This window comes from Saimiri boliviensis, chromosome 11 (genome assembly GCF_048565385.1).
Source record: "Saimiri boliviensis isolate mSaiBol1 chromosome 11, mSaiBol1.pri, whole genome shotgun sequence".
Classification (NCBI taxonomy): domain Eukaryota; kingdom Metazoa; phylum Chordata; class Mammalia; order Primates; family Cebidae; genus Saimiri; species Saimiri boliviensis.
In genome coordinates this window covers 36,640,620-36,659,528 of record NC_133459.1, presented here as the reverse complement: position 1 = coordinate 36,659,528, position 18,909 = coordinate 36,640,620, and the positions used below count along the sequence as shown (strand labels likewise).

The 18,909-nt window shown below is 43.9% G+C and overlaps 1 protein-coding gene across 15 annotated transcripts in view; it reads left to right on the top strand.

Moving 5' to 3' along the window:
• Positions 1-18,909, top strand: part of INPP5B (inositol polyphosphate-5-phosphatase B) — an 80,613-nt gene that overhangs the window by 31,944 nt on the left and 29,760 nt on the right. For 10 of the 15 annotated variants that reach the window (XR_012512381.1, XM_074380544.1, XM_074380543.1 and 7 more), the window contains 2 exons: positions 14,785-14,881; positions 16,647-16,814. Coding sequence is in view for 14 of the 15 variants with exons in the window: in XM_074380544.1 (XP_074236645.1) it covers positions 14,785-14,881; positions 16,647-16,814 (265 nt within the window). In the remaining variant the exon portion in view is untranslated. Of the gene's footprint in view, positions 1-1,662; positions 3,649-8,224; positions 8,319-14,784; positions 14,882-16,646; positions 16,815-18,909 lie in introns of those variants that run through there. The other 5 variants (XM_074380552.1, XM_074380547.1, XM_074380553.1 and 2 more) reach the window with 4 other exon arrangements.

Here is an 18,909-nt window from a genome sequence, read left to right as displayed (position 1 = left end):
CAAGGTCAACATTGTCTGTTTAGTGAGGCATGTGAGAGTTTGGGTTCTATACAATATGTAGTACAAAGCAAAGAATTTGCAAGAAATACAGAACACTTGAACTTTTACACATCGTAATCAAGCTGCAGTTGTTACTATAGCTTGTTGACCTACTAGGTAAGCTGTTACTGGGAAATGATTTCATTTGTCCACATGAAAGGCAGTTAGTGAGAGTACACAGAAAAATTCCACTGAGCTTAATCTGTGCCTGGGGGCTGCTTGTTTAGGGTGTGTTTACTGACTGCCTGGTGTGTGCCGTATATTGTGGTGAGCTGGGGCCACAGAGACAGCACATCAGTCCCTGCTTTCAAGAAGCTGTGGTCTAGGTATAGAGGTAAGACAGATAAGAATGGTTAAACCCAGGTATGGTTCCATGATTATAAATGCCCTGATGGAGGTAAGCACTGAGTTATGTGAGAATATAAGGAGAGGGCCAGAGAAAGCTTTTTGAAGATAACTCTTGAGCTGAGTCTTGAATGATGAGTTTGTAGCTCACCACGTGAAAGTGGAATTGGGACATGGAAAGATGTACCCTGGATCAGGGGTGGCCTGAGTAGGCAGGTAAGTTTGGTGACTGGATTGGGAGCTAAGAGAGGGAAGCTTCCAGTGGGGATGGGAAATGGGTCTGAAAAGGTAAGTTTGGTGACTGGATTGGGAGCTAAGAGAGGGAAGCTTCCAGTGGGGATGGGAAATGGGGCTGGAGAGGTAGTTTGAAGCTGTTTATAAATGTCTTTGCATGCAATACTCAAGAAGTTTGGGTTTTATTTCAAAAATGATTTCCGGAAAGGGATCTTAATCCAGGCTCCAAGAGAGGGTTCTTGGATCTTGAGCAAGAAAGAATTCAAGGCAAATCTATAAAGTGAAGGAAAGTTTATCAAGACAGTAAAAGAATAAAGAATGGCTACTCTATATAGACAGAGCAGTCCTGAGGGCTACTGGTTGCCTGTTTTTAAATTTTGTTTTTTTTTTTTTTGAGACAGAGTTTCGCTCTTGTTACTCAGGCTGGAGTGCAATGGCGCGATCTCGGCTCACCGTAACCTCCGCCTCCTGGGTTCAAGCAGTTCTCCTGCCTAGCCTCCTGAGTAGCTGGGACTACAGGCGCGCGCCATGATGCCCAGCTAATTTTTGTATTTTTAGTAGAGACGGGGTTTCCCCATGTTGACCAGGATGGTCTTGATCTCTTGACCTCGTGATCCACCTGCCTGGGCCTCCCAAAGTGTTTGGATTACAGGCATGAGCCACCACGCCCAGCCTGCCTTTTCTTTTCTTTTCTCTCTCTTTTTTTGAGACAGGGTCTCACTGTACTGTCCAGGCTGGAATGCAGGGGTACGATCATGGTTCGCTGCAGCCTCGACCTCCCTGGCTCAAGCAATCCTCCTCCCCTCATCTCCTGAGTAGTAGCTGGGACTACAGATGTGCACTACCATGCCCAGTTAATTAAAAATATATATTTTGTAGAGATAGGATTTCACCATGTTGTCCAGGCTGGTCTTGGACTCCTGGACTCAAGCGATCCTCCTGCCTCTGCTTCTCAAAGTCTTGGGATTACAGGCATGAGCCACTGTGCCCACCCAGATTTGTGTTTTCTTCTAGGTGTTGGCAGAATGGATTGGAGGAGGTGAAAATGGAGGTAGGAAAATCATTAAGTGGGCTTTCCAGAAACATTAAGGGCCTAAACTAAGGCATGACAGTAGGGATAGAGAAGACAATCAGGTATAATAATATTTAAGAGAGGCTGGGTGTGGTGGCTCACGCCTATAATCCTAGCACTTTAGGAGGCCAAGGTGGGTGGATCACTTGCAGTCAGGAGTTTGAGACCACCTTGCCAACATGGTGAAACTCCGCCTATACTAAAAAATACAAAACATTAACTGGACGTGCTGGTGCATGCCTGTGATCCCATCTTTCTTGGGAGGCTGAGGCAGGAGAATCACTTCAACCCAGGACAGAGGTTGTAGTGAGCTGAGATCACATCACCACACTCAAACCTGGGCAGCAGAGCAAGACTCCGTCTCAAAAAAAAAGTTTAAGAGAGAGGATTCATAGGACTTGGTGACCGAACATGGGAAAAAAAAGGAAAAATCTCTGTTGTCACCTATTAGATTGGGTGACAGAAGGGTTGGAGGTCTGAGGTTGGAAAAAAGACTGAGTTGGGAGTAGGGAAGCAGGAGAGGAGAAAGGACAGGAAGCTGTGGCCAGAGGAGGAACTGTGGGGCTGTGTAATGGCAAATCTGGTCAAGAGCTGCTCTGACAGCCAGCTTCTGTGCCAGGTTCTAGAGGAGATTCCGAGAAGACTGCCCTGTGGCTGGAAATCCCCTACATCATGCCTTAAAGTTTCCATGTAGTGTAATGAGTGAACATGTTCCAGTCCTTGCTGGACTGTCCTGAGAGACCCCTTGTGAGAGCATCGACAAGATGCAGGGCCGTTTTCCTACCAGTACCCTACGCACCCCTGACCGTGAGCCAAATCCACAGAGACAAATTGTTGGTCCTTAGGAGATGCCCTTTCAGCCTGTCTGTTAGGAAGTACCTAAAGAAACAATCCTGAGAGAGTTATTAGAAAACACTGATGTGCAGAAACAAAGCACTTAATTATAATTCCTTAGTTTGAGAATTGCAGATGCCTTTGCATATGGTAAAGGTCCCTGAAATATTGATATTTAAAGTCCCCACTTTATAGATGAAGAAACTAAGACCCAAAGAGCAGAAGTGACTTCTCAAGTCATACAGGAAGATAGTGGTAGAACTGGACGTCAGCTGACATTTCCTGATACTTTGCTGTACTTAATACATTGAGTGCCTGTAGTGCACTAGGCAGGGAAGGAGCAGAAAGAAGACCAAGTCCCTGCCTTGTAGAGTTCACGTTTTAGTGGAAATGGTATCCAATAAAAATGAATAAATATAAAATTTAATATCAAATGGTATTGGTACTAAGAGGGAAACTTTTATTTTTTATTGAGACAGAGCTTCACTCTGTCACCCAGTCTGGAGTGCAGTGGCATGATGGCTCACTGAAACAAGAGGGAAACTTTTTTTTTTTTTTGAGACATTTTCACTCTTATTGCCCAGGCTGAAGTGGAGTGGTGCAATCTCGGCTCACTGCAACCTCCACCTCCCAGGTTCAAGTGATTCTTCTGCCTCAGCTTCCCGAGTAGCTGGGATTACAGGCATGCACCACCATACCTGGCTAATTTTGTATTTTTAGTAGAAATGGGTTCTCCATGTTGGTCAGGCTGGTCTTGAACTCTCACTCTGCCTGCCTCAGCCTTCCAACGTGCTGGGATTACAGGTATGAGCCACTGTGCCCAGTTCAGAAACTTTTTTTTTTTTTGAGATGGAGTTTCGCTCTTGTTGCCCAGGCTGGACTGCAATGGCACAATGTTGGCTCACCACGACCCCGCCTCCTGGGTTCAAGCGATTCTCCTGCCTCAGCCTCTCGAGTACCTGAGATTATAGGCACCTGCCACCACACCCAGCTAATTTTGTTTTTTTGTTTTGTTTTGTTTTTAGTAGAGACAGGTTTCATGGTGTTGTTCAGGCTGGTCTCAAACTCCTGATCGACCTTTTGATCCGCCTGCTTCAGCTTCCCAAAGTGCTGGGATTACAGAGGTGAGCCACTGTGCCTGTCCAAGAAACTTTTTAAAAAGCAGTGCTATAGTTCCCAAACTGTTCAGGTACCCTGGGGCTCTGCAGGAACACTCATAGGGTCACTGTGGGAGATTTAAAAATTTCAAGATAGGCTGGGTGTTGTGGCTCACATCTGTAATCCTAGCACTTTGAGAGGCCCGAGAGGGTAGACCACTTGAGCTCAGGAAATTGAGACCAGCCTGGCCAACATGATGAAACCCATCTCTACTAAAAATACAAAAATTAGCTGGGCATGGTGGCATATGCCTCTAGTCCCCAATACTTGGGAGGCTGAGGCATGAGAATTACTTGAACCCAGGAGGCAGAGGTTGCAGTGAGCCGAGACTGCCCCACTGCACTCCAGCCTGGGTGACAGAGTGAGTGAGACTTTCTCTAGAAAAAAAAAAAAAATTTCAAGGTAAACAGAGAGATCTGTGGGAACACCAGACAAACTTCTAGTTGAAAGTAGTTCATAGTTTCAACCTTAAATGGGTCTGCATTCCTTTTGATAACATATCTTCGTGAAGCTGGGTTTTTGGTGGTTGCTGTGATTAAACACAAGTCCACACAAAAGTCAGTGTGGAACATTGTGTGTGTTGTGTCCAACCTGCTTCCAAATTTTGAGAAATTGTGCAGTATCTAACAGACACACACATCTCATTATTAAGTCATTGTGGTTAAGATGAAATGGAAATCTTTTCTTATGTGTATTGTTTTTTCAAACTGCTACTAAGTTGTTAGGGCTTAAATACTTATTTGGCCTTGACTGCTTAAATAGAACTGTTAGGGATTCCTTTTGGCCTAGAGGTGCCTTGAGAAAATTATTGAGCCAGTAGGGCGCTGAGAACTGAGAGCCTTTAAGGGTGCTCTGGTGTAAGGAGATAGGATGTTGTGGGTTGGTGGGGCCCCTGGCTGTTAGATGGGGTGTCAGAGAGAGCTTTTTTTTAGAGACAGACTGTCACTTTGTCACCCAGCTGGAGTGCGATGGCACCATCATAGCTTACTGCAGCATCAAACTCCTTGATTCAAGTGCTCCTGCCATGTCAGCCTCCCAAGTAGCTAGGACTACAGGCATGTGCCAACGTGCCTGTCTAATTTTTAAAATTTTTTGTAGAGATGGGGGTCTCACTGTGTTGCCCAGGCTAGTCCTGAACTCCTGGCCTTAAATGATCCTGCTACCTTTGCCTCCCAAATTGCTGGGATTATAGGTGTGAGCCACTGTGCCTGACCTGAGAGAGCTTCTGACATTTGAGCAGAGGCCTAAACAAGATGAAAGAGTTGGCAGGGTGGAGATCTGTAGGAAAAGCACTCTAGGCAGAGTATCAACAAGAACAAAGGCCCTGAGTTGGGAATGAGCCCGATATGCTCTAGCAACAGCCAACAGGGAAGTGGTGGAGTCCTGTTGATGAGGTGGAGTATAATAGGTGAGGTCTCAGAGGCATCAGAGGTTGGGTCAAGTAGGGCCTTGTCAGCTCTGTTTAGGGGGTTGGATTTTTTTTTTTTTTTTTTAGGAGATGGGGTCTCGATATGTTGCCCAGGCTGGAGTGCAGTGGCTAGTCACAGGCGCAATCCCATTACTGATCAGCATGGGAGTTTTGACTTGCTCCGTTTCCCACCTGGGCCAGTTCACCCCTCCTTAGGCAACCTGGTGGTCCCCCACTCCCTGGAGGTCACCATATTGATGCTGAACTTAGTGCGGACACCCAATCAGCATAGAGCACTACAGCCCAGAACTCCTGGACTCAAGAGATCCTCCAGCCTCAGCCTCCCGAGTAGCTGGGACTACAGGCACGCACCACCATGCCCAGCAGAGGTTGGATTTTATAGTTTGTTCTAGTTAATTTCTTTTCAAGAATTTTTTATATTTTTTAGCTTTTAGTTTGGGGGTACATGTTAGGGTTTGTTACATAGGTAAACTCATGTCACAGGGGTTTGTTGTACAGGTTATTTCATCACCCAGGTTTAAACCCAGGACCCAATAGTTGTTTTTTCTGCTTCTCTCCCTCCCTACTTCTACCTTCCCATTTTGATTTCTTTCTTTCTTTCTTTTTTTTTCTTTTTGAGACAGAGTCTCACTTTGTTGCCCAGGCTGGAGTTGGAGTGCAGTGGCATGATCTCAGCTCACTGCAAACTTCATCTCTTGGGTTCAAACGATTCTCCCACCTCAGCCTCCCAGGTATCTGGGATACAAGCAGGTGCCACTACGCCTTGCTAATTTTTTTGCATTTTTAGTAGAGAGGGTTTCACCATGTTGGTCAGGCTGGTCTCAAACTCCTGACCTCAAGTGATCTGTCCACCTCTGCCTCCCAAAGTGCTGGGATTATAGGCATGAGCCACCATGCCTGGCCTCCCATTTTTATTTCTATATAGAAAACTAACCGTTGAAGTGTTAGTACTAAGAGGAAACTAACGAGTATTAGTACTTTGAACACACAGAAGTGCAAAAAGCAAGAAGTGGCCAGGTACAGTGGCTCACGCCTGTAATCCCAACACTTTGGGAGGCTGAGGTGGATGGACCACTTGAGGTCAGGAGTTCGAGACCAGGCTGGCCAACATGGTGAAACCCTGTCTCTACTAAAAACACAAAATTAGCTGGGTGTGGTGGTAGGCACCTGTAATCCCAGCTACTTCAGAGGCTGAGGTAAGAGAATTGCTTGAACCTGGGAGATGGAGGTTGCAGTAAGCCAAGATTGTAGCTTAGGCGACAGAGTAAAACTCATCTCTCTCTCTCTCTTTTTTTTTTTTTTTTAAGATGGGGTTTCACTATGATGGCCAGGCTGGTCTTGAACTCCTGACCTCAGGTGATCCACCCACAGCCTCCCAAAGTGCTAAGATTACAGGCGTGAGCCACCGCGCCTGGCTAAAACTTGTCTCAAAAAAAAAAAAAAAAAAAAAAAAAAAGCAGGAAGCTGCTGTTGTAGTCTTGGTGAGAACTTCTGGGTTTAATCTGTTTTTGGTGGTGTTTTTTTTTTTTTTTTGCTTGTTTGTTTTTGAGACAGTCTCACTCTGTCAACCATGCTTGAATGTAGTGGTACTGTCACGGCTCACTGCAGCCTCAACTTCCTCAGGCTCAGGTGATCTTCCCACTTCAGCCTCCCGAGTAGCTGGAACTAGAGGCATGTACCGAATGCCTGGCTAATTTTTGTATTTTTTATAGGAATGAGGTTGTGTTGCCCAGGCTGGTCTCCAACTCCTAGGTTCAAGTAATCTGCCTGCCTTGGCCTCCCAAAGTGCTGAGATTGTGAGTGTGAGCCACTGCACCTGTCCTGGGTATAATTTTAAAGGTAGAAATTGCTTGAATTGCTGATGATTTAGATGTGGGTATGAGCAGGAATAAGAGAAGTCATGAGTGTATCCAAGATTTTTGCAGCTGATGGAATGATGGCACCATTTACTGAAATGAGGAAGAGTAATTGGAGAAGGAGGTTATAAGAATCTGCAACTCAGGTAGAAGATCCAGGCTGGAGATATAATTTGAGAATGAGTAGCATGTAGGTGGTTTTTAAACCTATGAGACTAAACGAGATCATGAGATACATAAGAGATTATGTAGAGAAGAGGTCCCCATCCCAGGACCTTACCTGGGTCTTTCAGGCATGGAGAAAAAGAGGGGCCTTCAGGGGTTAAGAAAGTGTTTACCAAAGGAGGGAGTGACAGTCATCTATCAGGACTACCAAAGAGGTCAAAGTGGATGTAGCTGAGAACTGAGAATTGACTGTTGGATTTGGCAATATGAAGGTTGTGGGCACCCTTAACAAGCAGTTGCAGTAGAGTAGTGGCAACAAGGCCCGATTACAGAGGATTGAGAAGAGAATGGGAGGTAAGGCAGAGACTAGATAAACCTTTCAAGAGTTTCAGTCTCCAGTATGTCTTTTTAAAATTATGACCAGTGAGGCCGGGCGCGGTGGCTCACGCCTATAATCCCAGCACTTTGGGAGGCTGAGGCAGGCGGATCACGAGGTCAAGAGAGCGAGATCATCCTGGCCAACATGGTGAAACCCCATCTCTACTAAAAATACAAAAAAAATTCAGCTGGGCATGGTGGCGCGTGCCTGTAGTCCCAGCTACTCAGGAGGCTGAGGCAGGAGAATTGCCTGAACCCAGGAGGCGGAGGTTGCGGTGAGCCGAGATCGCGCCATTGCACTCCAGCCTGGGTAACGAGCGAAACTCCGTCTCAAAAAAAAAAAAAAAAAAAAAAAAAAAAAAAAAAAAAAAATTAGCTGGGCCTGGTGGTGCGTGCCTGTAGTCCCGGCGGGAGGATTGCTTGAACCTGGGAGGCAGAGGTTGCAGTGAGCCGAGGTCGCACCACTGCACTCCAGCCTGGTGCCTGATGATGGAGTGAGACTCTGTCTCAAAAAATAAAATAAAATAAAATAAAATAATGACCAGTGAAATGTTCACAGATGGCTTTTTTCAAAAATAAAATTTTCTTTTCTTTCTTTTGTTTTTTCTTTCTTTCTCTTTCTTCTCTTTTTCTTTTTCTCTCTTCTTTCCATCCTGTTCTTTTTCTTTCTTCCTTTTTCCATCCCTCCTTTTTCTTTCTTTTCTCTTTTGGTAGATAACAGGGTTTCACCACGTTGGCCAGGCTGGTCTCAAACTCCTAACCTCAAGTGATTCGCCTGCCTCGGCCTCCCAAAATGCTGGGATTACAGGTATAAGCCACTGTGCTCGGCCCATTATCTGTAAATATTTCTGTATGTAACCATATGTGTTAAGATAAACATGAATTCATACTGATGCCTCCAACTCTAATCCATTACCACATGGATTGTTCTGTCTTTCTTACCTGGAACCTCCCACTCCAACAGTGGAAAACGTCGCTCCTTCCATCTGCCAGCCATTTACTCAGTTGTTTAATTCCAATACACATATATAGTAGTTTCAGAATTGTTAACCTGTACCCCCATGGAAACACCATTATCAACCAGAGTACAGTGCTTATGTACAGTTCCATTTGCCTTTAGTCTTACAGATTCCACTTATTTCCAAATTTACTTAGGTAGACACTTCTCCTCTACTCCCTTCAATGAGGTTGTTTCATACGTTTGTGATATAGGTTAGACACTTTTGTCATTTTCCGGATTTTACTCCACAGTTTCCTGATGTCCTAAGTGATTTTTTAAAATTTGCATACATGAAGGTGCATTCTTTGTGCTATAAAAATCTGTGAGTTTTGAAACCCATAGATAGTGCCATATATCCAGCATTACGGTTTCTTTCTTTTTTTTTTTTTTTTTTTGTGCCGTGACTCAGATGCATTACAGTTTCTTTGAGAATAGTTTTGCTGTCCTAAAAAGTCCCCTGTCCTTCATCGATTTGATCTGACCCTCACCACCAAAACCCCTGGCAACCATTTATCTGTTTACCATCCCTATAGTTTTATCTTATCTAGAATGTTGTGTAATTGGAATCATATAATATATAGCCTTTTCAGACGGCTTCCTTCACTCGGCAATATGCATTTGAGATTCATTCATGTATTTTCATGGCTTGATAACTCATTCTTTTTTATTGCTGATTACTTTATGGATGTTTCACAGTTTATCCATTCATTTATTGCAATACATCTTGGTTGCTTCCAGTTTTCGGTGATTATAAATAATGCTGCTATAAACGTTTCTGTTCAGGGTTTTGGGTGTACAAAAATTATTTTTCTTGCCATTTTTTTTAGAGGTTGGGTCTCCCTCTGTCACCCAGGCTGGAATGTAGTGACAGGATCACAGCTCACTGCAGCGTTGAACTCCTGGGTTCATGTAATCGTTCCTCCTCAGCCTCCCGAGTAGCTAGGACTATGGACATGTGCCATCACATATTTTATTTATTTTATTATTTTTTAAGAGATGGGGGTCTCTATTGTCCAGACTGGTCTCAAACTCCTGGGCTCAAGCAGTCCTCCTGCCTCAGCCTTCCGAATAACTGGGACTATAGGCATAAGCCATGTGCCCAGCAGATTTTCAAATCAGTAAATACGTAGGAGTGTGATGGCTAGATCATATAGTGAGACCGTTTAACTTTGTAAGAAACTGCCAAACTGTCTTCCAAAGTGGCTGTATGGTTTTCCATGCCTACTGTCAGTGAATGAGAGTCACTGCTCCTCTGCATTCTTGTCAGCAGTTGGAATTGTGAGATGATTTTCTTTTCTTTTCTTTTCTTTTAAATTTCATTCATTCTAACAGATGTCCCGGTTACTAACTCAAAAAGCTTAGCTCTCTAAGCTTTATTATAGCTCAGCGAGAGTAAAGTAAGAGAGGTAGAATACAACTGTGGATTTTATTTCCAGAAATAATTATTAAGTTAACTATGGTGTAGTAGAACTCTAGACACAACCTATTCTAATTCTCCTTTCTTATTTTTGTTATATTTTGGAGATAATGGAAAGATTACCTCAAACATTCCAAAATAATGCTACAGACTTGAACTTGGATATTATGTATTTAACCATATAAGGCACACAGGGGCCAGGCATGGTGGCTCACACCTGTAATCCCAGCACTGGGAGGCCAAGGTGGGTGGATCACCTGAGGTCAGGAGTTTGAGACCAGCCTGGCCAACATGACGAAACCCATCTCTACCAAAAATACAAAATTACCTGGGTGTGGTGGTGCACATCTGTAATCCCACCTGCTCCAGAGGCTGAGGCTGGAGAATTGTTTGAACCTGGGAGGCAGAGGTTGCAGTGAGCCAAGCTTGAGCCACTACACTCTAGCCTGGGCAACAAAGCAAGACCCTGTCTCAAAAAAAAAAAAAAAATACAGAAAAAAGAAAAACATATAGGTACATAGGGATTCATGTACATTGAGCATTTAATATTGAATTGTATGATTGCACCGCCTATAATGTGCTGGGTGGTATACCGAACGATGGTGATACAGCGATGCATAAATCAGACAAAGTCTAGTCCTCAATAAGCTTACAGTCTAACTGGGAAGAAAAGAACACCTACAATAGACAGCAATCCAAACTGCGATGGGGAGTACAGGGAGCTATGGAAACACCAATGTCAGGGCATCTGACCAGCCTAGGAGAGGTTAGAGAAGGCTTTGTGGAGGAAGTGACCTCTAAGATATGACTAGCAAGAGTTGGTGAACTGCAGTCTATAGGCCAAATCCAACCTGCCATCTGCTTTGTTACAGCTCATGAGCTAAGAATGATTTTATGCATTTTTAAATGTTTGAAAAGATTCAAGAGAATAATGTTTTGTGATATGTGAAAATTGTATCATATTCAAATTTCAGTGTCTATAAATAACATTTCACTGGAATGTAGCCACACTCACAGCTGCTTTTGCACTATAGTGGCAAAGTCGAACAGTTGCAAGAAACTGTATGATTGCAAAACCCAGGGTATTTACTCTGTGGCCCTTTACAGAAAAAGTTTGCTGACCCCTGGCACAGGATGGGTAGGAGTTAGCCTAATAAAGCAGAGTGAGGAAGAGGGAAGTTGCTTTCTGATGGGGTCTTTTTATAGCTGTAGTAACCTTAATATACTTAGAGCGTGGCATCAAGGAGGTAGGGGCTGAAGGACTATGGTGAGTATTGAGGCTGGAGCAGTGGGCAGGATCCAGACTGGCAAGAGCCTTGGCAACCATATGTAGGGATTTGGGCTTATCCAGTATGAAGCCTTTAAAAGATTTAAAGTAATGTGATCCGATTTCCTTTTTATTTTTTATTTTTTTGAGATGGAGTCTCACTCTGTTGCCTGGGCTAGAGTACAATGGCGTGATCTCGGCTCACTGTAACCTATGCCTCCCAGGTTCAAACAATTCTCCCGCCTCAGCCTCCTGAGTAACGGGGATTACAGGTGCCCGCCACCACACCTGACTAATTTGTATATTTTTAGTAGAGATGTGGGTTTCACTATATTGGCCAGGCTGGTCTTGAACTCTTGACCTCATGATCTGCCCGCTCGGCTTCCCAAAGTTCTGGAATTAGGCCGGGCGCGGTGGCTTAAGCCTGTAATCCTAGCACTTTGGGAGGCCGAGGCGGGTGGATCACAAGGTCGAGAGATCGAGACCATCCTGGTCAACATGGTGAAACCCCGTCTCTACTAAAAATACAAAAAAATTAGCTGGGCATGGTGGCACGTGCCTGTGATCCCAGCTACTCAGGAGGCTGAGGCAGGAGAATTGCCTGAACCCAGGAGGCGGAGGTTGCGGTGAGCCGAGATCGCGCCATTGCACTCCAGCCTGGGTAACAAGAGCGAAACTCCATCTCAAAAAAAAAGTTCTGGAATTACAGGTGTGAGCCACCGCACACCCAGCCCTAATTTACTTTAAAAAAAAAAAAAAAAATCCTCTGGCCACAGTGTAGAGATTGGGTTGGAGAGGGTGGGCTGAGAAAAGGGGCAGGGAAACTAGTTGAGATTTTGTAGTCATTCAGGGGAGAAATTGGTGACTTAGGCTAGCACAGTGACATTGGGGATAGGAATATATTGGTTTGAAAGGCATTTAGGAAGCAAAATTGAAAGAGTTTGGTGTCTTAGTTTAGCCTTAGTCTATAGGCTGTTATAACAAAATACCATAGAGTGGTAGTTTTTAAACAACAGAGATTTGGCTGGGCATGGTGGCTCACACCTGTAATCCCAACACTTTGAGAGGCTGAGGTGGGAGGATCACTTGAGCCCAAGAGTTCAAGACCAGCCTGGGAAACATAGCAAAACTCCAGATCTCAAAAACAAAACAAAACAAAACAAAACAAAAAGGTGGGCATGGTGGCATGTGCCTGTAATGCCAGCTACCCAAGAGGCCGAGGTGGGAGGATTGCATGAGCCCTGGAGGTCGAGGCTACGATGAGCCATGATCAGGCTACTGTACTCCAGCCTGGAGACCCTGTCTCAAAAAAAAAGGAAAAAGAAAAAGAATTAAAAAGAATACAGAGGCCGGGCGCGGTGGCTCAAGCCTGTAATCCCAGCACTTTGGGAGGCCGAGGCGGGTGGATCACGAGGTCGAGAGATCGAGACCATCCTGGTCAACATGGTGAAACCCCGTCTCTACTAAAAATACAAAAAATTAGCTGGGCATGGTGGCGCGTGCCTGTAGTCCCAGCTACTCAGGAGGCTGAGGCAGGAGAATTGCCTGAACCCAGGAGGCAGAGGTTGCGGTGAGCCGAGATCGCGCCATTGCACTCCAGCCTGAGTAACAAGAGCGAAACTCCGTCTCAAAAAAAAAAAAAGAATACAGAAAAAAAAAAACCCCACAAAACAAAAGCAGATATTTATTTTTCACAGTTTTAGAGGCTGAGAAGTCTAAGATCAAGGTGCTGGCAGGTTCAGTGTCTGGTGAGGGTCTGCTTTCTGGCTTAGTGGCAGCTGTCTTTTCACTGTGCTCTCACATAGCAAAAGGAGGAACTCTGGTCTCCTCAGCCCTTATAAGGGCACTAATCCTAATCATGAAAGCTCCACCCTTGTGACCTAAACACCTCACGTCTCACAAAGGCCACACCTCCTAGTACATTATCTTGGGGGTTAGGATTTCAACGTAAGACTTTGGGCAGGGGTATAAATATTCAGTCTATAGGATTTAGTGATTGGAGGCATTGAAGTGTGATTATTTTCATGTTTCAAATGATTGTGCTTTTTTTTTTTTTCAAAAGTTCGTTTTTCTGGTTCATGTGAATGCATGGTTAAGAAATCCATGTTTAGTAATAAATAGTCTTTAGAGCAAAATTCTTGAGTGATGTTTCATTCCTCCAGAGCTCCTTCCCATAACTTGGGTATTAAAATCACATCTCTCTGTGACCTCTTCATGTTGTTCCCTGTTTACAAGAGATCTGGCTTTTAAAGAGCAGAGAACCTATGGGCAGATTAATTTTCCTTTCCAGGTTTATCTTGGTTTAATGACTTTCCCAAAATATTTCTGGATTGGGCCCTTGGGCTCTTTGGTTTTCAAGACAATTTGTTAACAATGACAAGCGCTTCTCATTTTCTAGAGCACTTAGACTATTTCTGGTTTTAATCTCTGACCCTTGCCTTTCTCCTCTTTGGAGAGGAAGTCACTATATTATGTTTTATAATGTGTTGTGTAGCTTTTAAAGTGCCTATTCACATGTCAACTCAGTTGATCCTACAGTAAACCTGTAAAGAAGGCAGGACAGGTCAAATTATTGAGATTAAGAGAGGTTAGATGGCTTTTCCAAAGCCAGAAGGTCAATAAATAGTAAAGCAGGTGATTTGCCGGGTGCGGTGGCTCAAACCTGTAATCCCAGCACTTTGGGAGGCCGAGGCGGGTGGATCACGAGGTCAAGAGATGGAGACCATCCTGGTCAACATGGTGAAACCCCGTCTCTACTAAAATACAAAAAAAAATTAGCTTGGCATGGTGGTGTGTGCCTGTAATCCCAGCTACTCAGGAGGCTGAGGCAGGAGAATTGCCTGAACCCAGGAGGCGGAGGTTGCGGTGAGCCGAGATCGCGCCATTGCACTCCAGCCTGGGTAACAAGAGCGAAACTCCGTCGCAAAAAAAAAAAAAAAAAAAAAAAAAAAAAAAAAAAAAAGTAAAGCAGGTGATATAAAACTTAGGTTTTTCAGATTTTGTAGTTTTATTCTTTCTATAATGTACCTTGTCTCCAAGAAAAGGGAGTTAGACTAGCTGTAATAGTTACATTTTCAGCAGTAAAGATGAAATGAAATACTTTTTTCTCCTTCTGCGTATGATCTGTGGGACTTTGTCCAGACGTCAGCATAGTCTTTTCCAAGCAATATGTGGACTACCAATAATTCCTAGACTACAATTTGTGAAGCTGTTGTCTGTATATTGAAGCATATATATGTATATTTTATTTTAATTAATTAATTAATTTTTGAGATGGAGTTTTGCCGTTGTTGCCCAGGCTGGAGTGCAATGGCGTGATCTCGGCTTACCATAACCTCCGCCTTCCAGGTACAAGCAATTTTCCTGCCTCAGCCTCCCAAGTAGTTGGGATTAGAGACTTGAGATACCACACCCAGCTAATTTTGCATTTTTAGTAGAGATGGAGTTTCTCCATGTTGGTCAGGCTGGTCTCAAACTCCTGACCTCAGGTGATCCATCCGCCTCGGCTTCCTGAAGTGCTGGGATTACAGGCATGAGTCACTATGCCCAGCCTATGTATGTATATTTTAATTCCTTCTCCTTCCCTTTAGGTGGTTCTAACTTTGATGGTTTGAGGCCAAATGGGAAGGGACTGCCTATGGACCAAAACTCCAGTGATCAAGATAAACCAGAAAGCTTGCCACCAAGGTAATGCAACTCTCCCTTCATTTGTCTCTTGTAGGACTGAGGTTCTCCTCATAGTACTGAGACCATTACTGGGCATAATGTAAGTCATTCCAGGGTGGCTAGCCTAGGAAATGTTCTTTTTATTTATTTATTTATTTATTTTAAGGTGGAGTCTCACCATGATGGCCAGGCTGGTCTTGAACTCCTGACCTCAGGTGATCCACCCACCTCGGCCTCCCAAAGTGCTAGGATTACAGGCGTGAGCCGCCGCGCCCGGCCGGGAATGTTCTTAATTATACCTAACATTTATTTGCACTTACTGCCAGGCACCCTGCTCTTATTTGGACTATCTTATTTTAGCCTAAGAGGTAAGTACTTTTTTCTGTTTTACAATTAAAGAAACTCAGATGATGAGAAATTATATAACTCAACTAAGGTCCCAGAATTAGCAAGTGGCCAACCTAGGATTTGAAACTGGCAGTCTAACCCTCCCTTGAAAATGTAGATTAGAAATGTTTGATTTCACTCTTTCATTCTTTTAGGCATTTCCTGACTCTGAAGTGGCTTTTTTTTTTTTTTTTTTGAGACGGAGTTTCGCTCGTGTTACCCAGGCTGGAGTGCAATGGCGCGATCTCGGCTCACTGCAACCTCCGCCTCCTGGGCTCAGGCAATTCTCCTGCCTCAGCCTCCTGAGTAGCTGGGATTACAGGCACGCGCCACCACGCCCAGCTAGTTTTTTGTATTTTTAGTAGAGACGGGGTTTCACTATGTTGACCAGGATGGTCTCGATCTCTCGACCTCGTGATCCACCCGCCTCGGCCTCCCAAAGTGCTGGGATTACAGGCTTGAGCCACCGCGCCCGGCCTGAAGTGGCTTTTTTCCTTTTTTATTTATTTTTTCCCTACCCACACCTGAGGTGTGTTATAAAATATCTGAAGTCTGTACTCCAGTGCCCCCTACTGAATGTCTCCAGGATCTGTTTGGTGAAGATAAAACACTTGTGTCAGTATTTTAGTTATGACTATAAATACAGTATAACGCAAATAATAATGAAATGTAAATTTTTATTGGCTTCCTTTTATTTTGGATTATTCCTGTGGAATAGATGTACATAATAGAATGATCAAGTCAAAGGATCTAGAGGGTTCTATAGTTTTTTTTCTCTCTCTTTTTTTTTTTTTTGAGACAGAGTCTCACTTTGTTACCCTGTCACTACAGCCTGTGCCTCCCAGGTTCAAGTGGTTCTCCTGCCTCAGCCTCTCGAGCACCTGGGATTATAGGCATGCACCACCACACCCGACTCATTTTTGTATTTTTGGTAGAGATGGGATTTCGCCATGTTGGCCAAGTTGGTCTTGAACTCTCAGCCTCAAGTGATCCACCTGCTTCGACCTCCCAAAGTGCTGGGATTACAGGCGTGAGCCATTGCACCCACCTGTCAATTCCATGTTCTAATCCCATATTCTGCTACCATATATGTGGGTGATGACACTGGGTTTCATTTTTCTCATTTGGAACTGAGGGAATTGGATTATCTTTAAGGTGCCCCTCTGGTCTGAAATTCTGTGACTCTATTATCAGGAAAGTCTCCAGACCAATATATTATATAATCAACAAAATATAAATTTACCTAATTCCACATAGAAATAGTGTTATTTTAGTAAATAAATTTTACTTTGGCCTCCTTTAGTCTTCTGTGACTTAGATGGGATCTTTTAGCTTTTCATTCTTTCATTTTGCCATGGGGACTCATCCACATATGAAAAAAATATTTTTATTTTTCCAGACAGAATAAATCCAAGTCCCAAATTACTGACATGGTTCGGTCCTCCACTATCACAGTCTCAGACAAGGCTCATATTTTATCCATGCAGAAGTTTGGACTGCGAGATACAATTGTGAAATCACATCTACTACAGAAAGAAGAAGATTATACCTACGTCCAGAACTTCAGGTAGCTAACTGCTGGGTCTTAGGATGTTTTCAGAACAGAATGATTTATTTATTTATTTATTTATTTATTTATTTATTTATTTATTTGAGATGGAGTCTTGCTCTGTTGCCCAGGCTGAAGTGCAGTGGCACAATCTCTGCTCACTGCAACCTCTGCCTTCAGGGTTCAAGTGACTTCTCTGCCTCAGCCTCCCGAGTAGTTGGGATTACAGGCATGCACCACCATGCCTGGCTGATTTTTGTATTTTTAGCAGAGATGATATTTCGCCAGTTGGCCAGGCTGGTCTCAACCTCCTGACCTCAGGTGATCTACCCGCCTCAGCCTCCCAAAGTGCTGGGATTACAGGCATGAGCCACCATGCCTTGCCCCAGAATGATCATTTGGCTCTCTGGAATTTGAGCACTTCCTCCTATACCCGGATTTGGAGTTATGCTCTTGTATAGAATCTCTCCCCTCATTTTTGAAATGAGTGATTTTATGCACTGTTTACTAACAGGCATTTATTCTGTGCTCTTTCTAGGTGGGCACTGTGGTATAGTGAGAATGACACAACTTGCAGATAGTTACAACTTGCAGTTAGTTACAGAAATATTTGCAGAGACAAATTGGTACAGAAGAAGGAGCACCATCATGATTCTTCCTTTTTTTTTTTTTTTTAACGTTTTATCTTTTTGAGACAAGGTCTCGCTTTGTTTCCCAGGATGGAGTGCAGTGACTCAATCACAGCTCACTGCAGCCTCAACCTCCCAGGCTCAAGTAACCCTTACACCTCAGCTGCTGGAGTAGCTGGTAATACACATGGGTATACCACTATGCCTAGCTAATTTTTTTTTTTTTTTTGAGACGGAGTTTCGCTCTTGTTACCCAGGCTGGAGTGCAATGGCTCAATCTCGGCTCACCGCAACCTCCGCCTCCTGGGTTCAAGCAATTCTCCTGCCTCAGCCTCCTGAGTAGCTGGGATTACAGGCACGCACCACCATGCCCAGCTGATTTTTTTGTATTTTTTAGTAGAGACGGGGTTTCACCATGTTGACCAGGTTGGTCTCGATTTCTTGACCTCGTGATCCACCCGCCTTGGCCTCCCAAAGTACTGGGATTACAGGCTTGAGCCACTGCGCCCTGCCCAGCCTAGCTAATTTTTTAAGTTTTTTTTTTTTTTTTTGTTGTTGTTGTTGTTGTTGTTGTTGTTGTTGTTTTTTGAGACGGAGTTTTGCTCTTGTTACCCAGGCTGGAGTGTGCAATGGTGCGATCTCGGTTCACCACAACCTCCTCCTCCTGGGTTCAGGCAATTCTCCTGCCTCAGCCTCCTGAGTAGCTGGGATTACAGGCACACGCCACCATGCCCAGCTAATTTTTTGTATTTTTAGTAGAGACGGGGTTTCACCATGTTGACCAGGATGGCCTCGATCTCTTGACCTCGTGATCCACCCGCCTCGGCCTCCCAAAGTGCTGGGATTACAGGCTTGAGCCACCGTGCCCGGCCATATTTTTTAAGTTTTGTAGAGACAGTGTCTCACTATGTTGCCCATGCAGATCTCAAGCTCCTGGGCTCGAGCAGTCCTCCTGCCTTGGCCTCCCAAAATGTTGAGATTATAAGTGTGAGCCACCACGCCCAGCCCAGTGATTCTTATGTATCCCTCCAAGGTTCTGTATCCCTTTGTCATTCTGGGCCTTTGAAGAAAGTCATTTAGAGTGAAATTAGTAAAACGAAGTTAGCTGGTGTTTGGCAATCTTTTTAGGCAAGATTACTAAAAGCTAAATGAATAAAGGTTGTGGGATTCTGCTAGATCTTTCAGAATCATTGCATTGGACTATAGATAAAATAACATTGTTTCTAGCGATATAAACTGTGAATTATGGTGAAGAAGTAGCCTTTTGAACACTGTTGTTGCTTTCTTGCCAAAAGTAATTACCAAAGCACTTTTCAGTTTTTCATTTCATTAGTATATACAAGGCAAAGAATTATGCAGATAATGGCTGGATAATGGCCATTTAAAGAAAGTAGGAATGTTCAGAATAGGCCTATACTGTTGAAATTGTTCTCACAAAAGCAGCAGATACCATAACAGACCACAAGTCACCCCTTGGTGCTTCA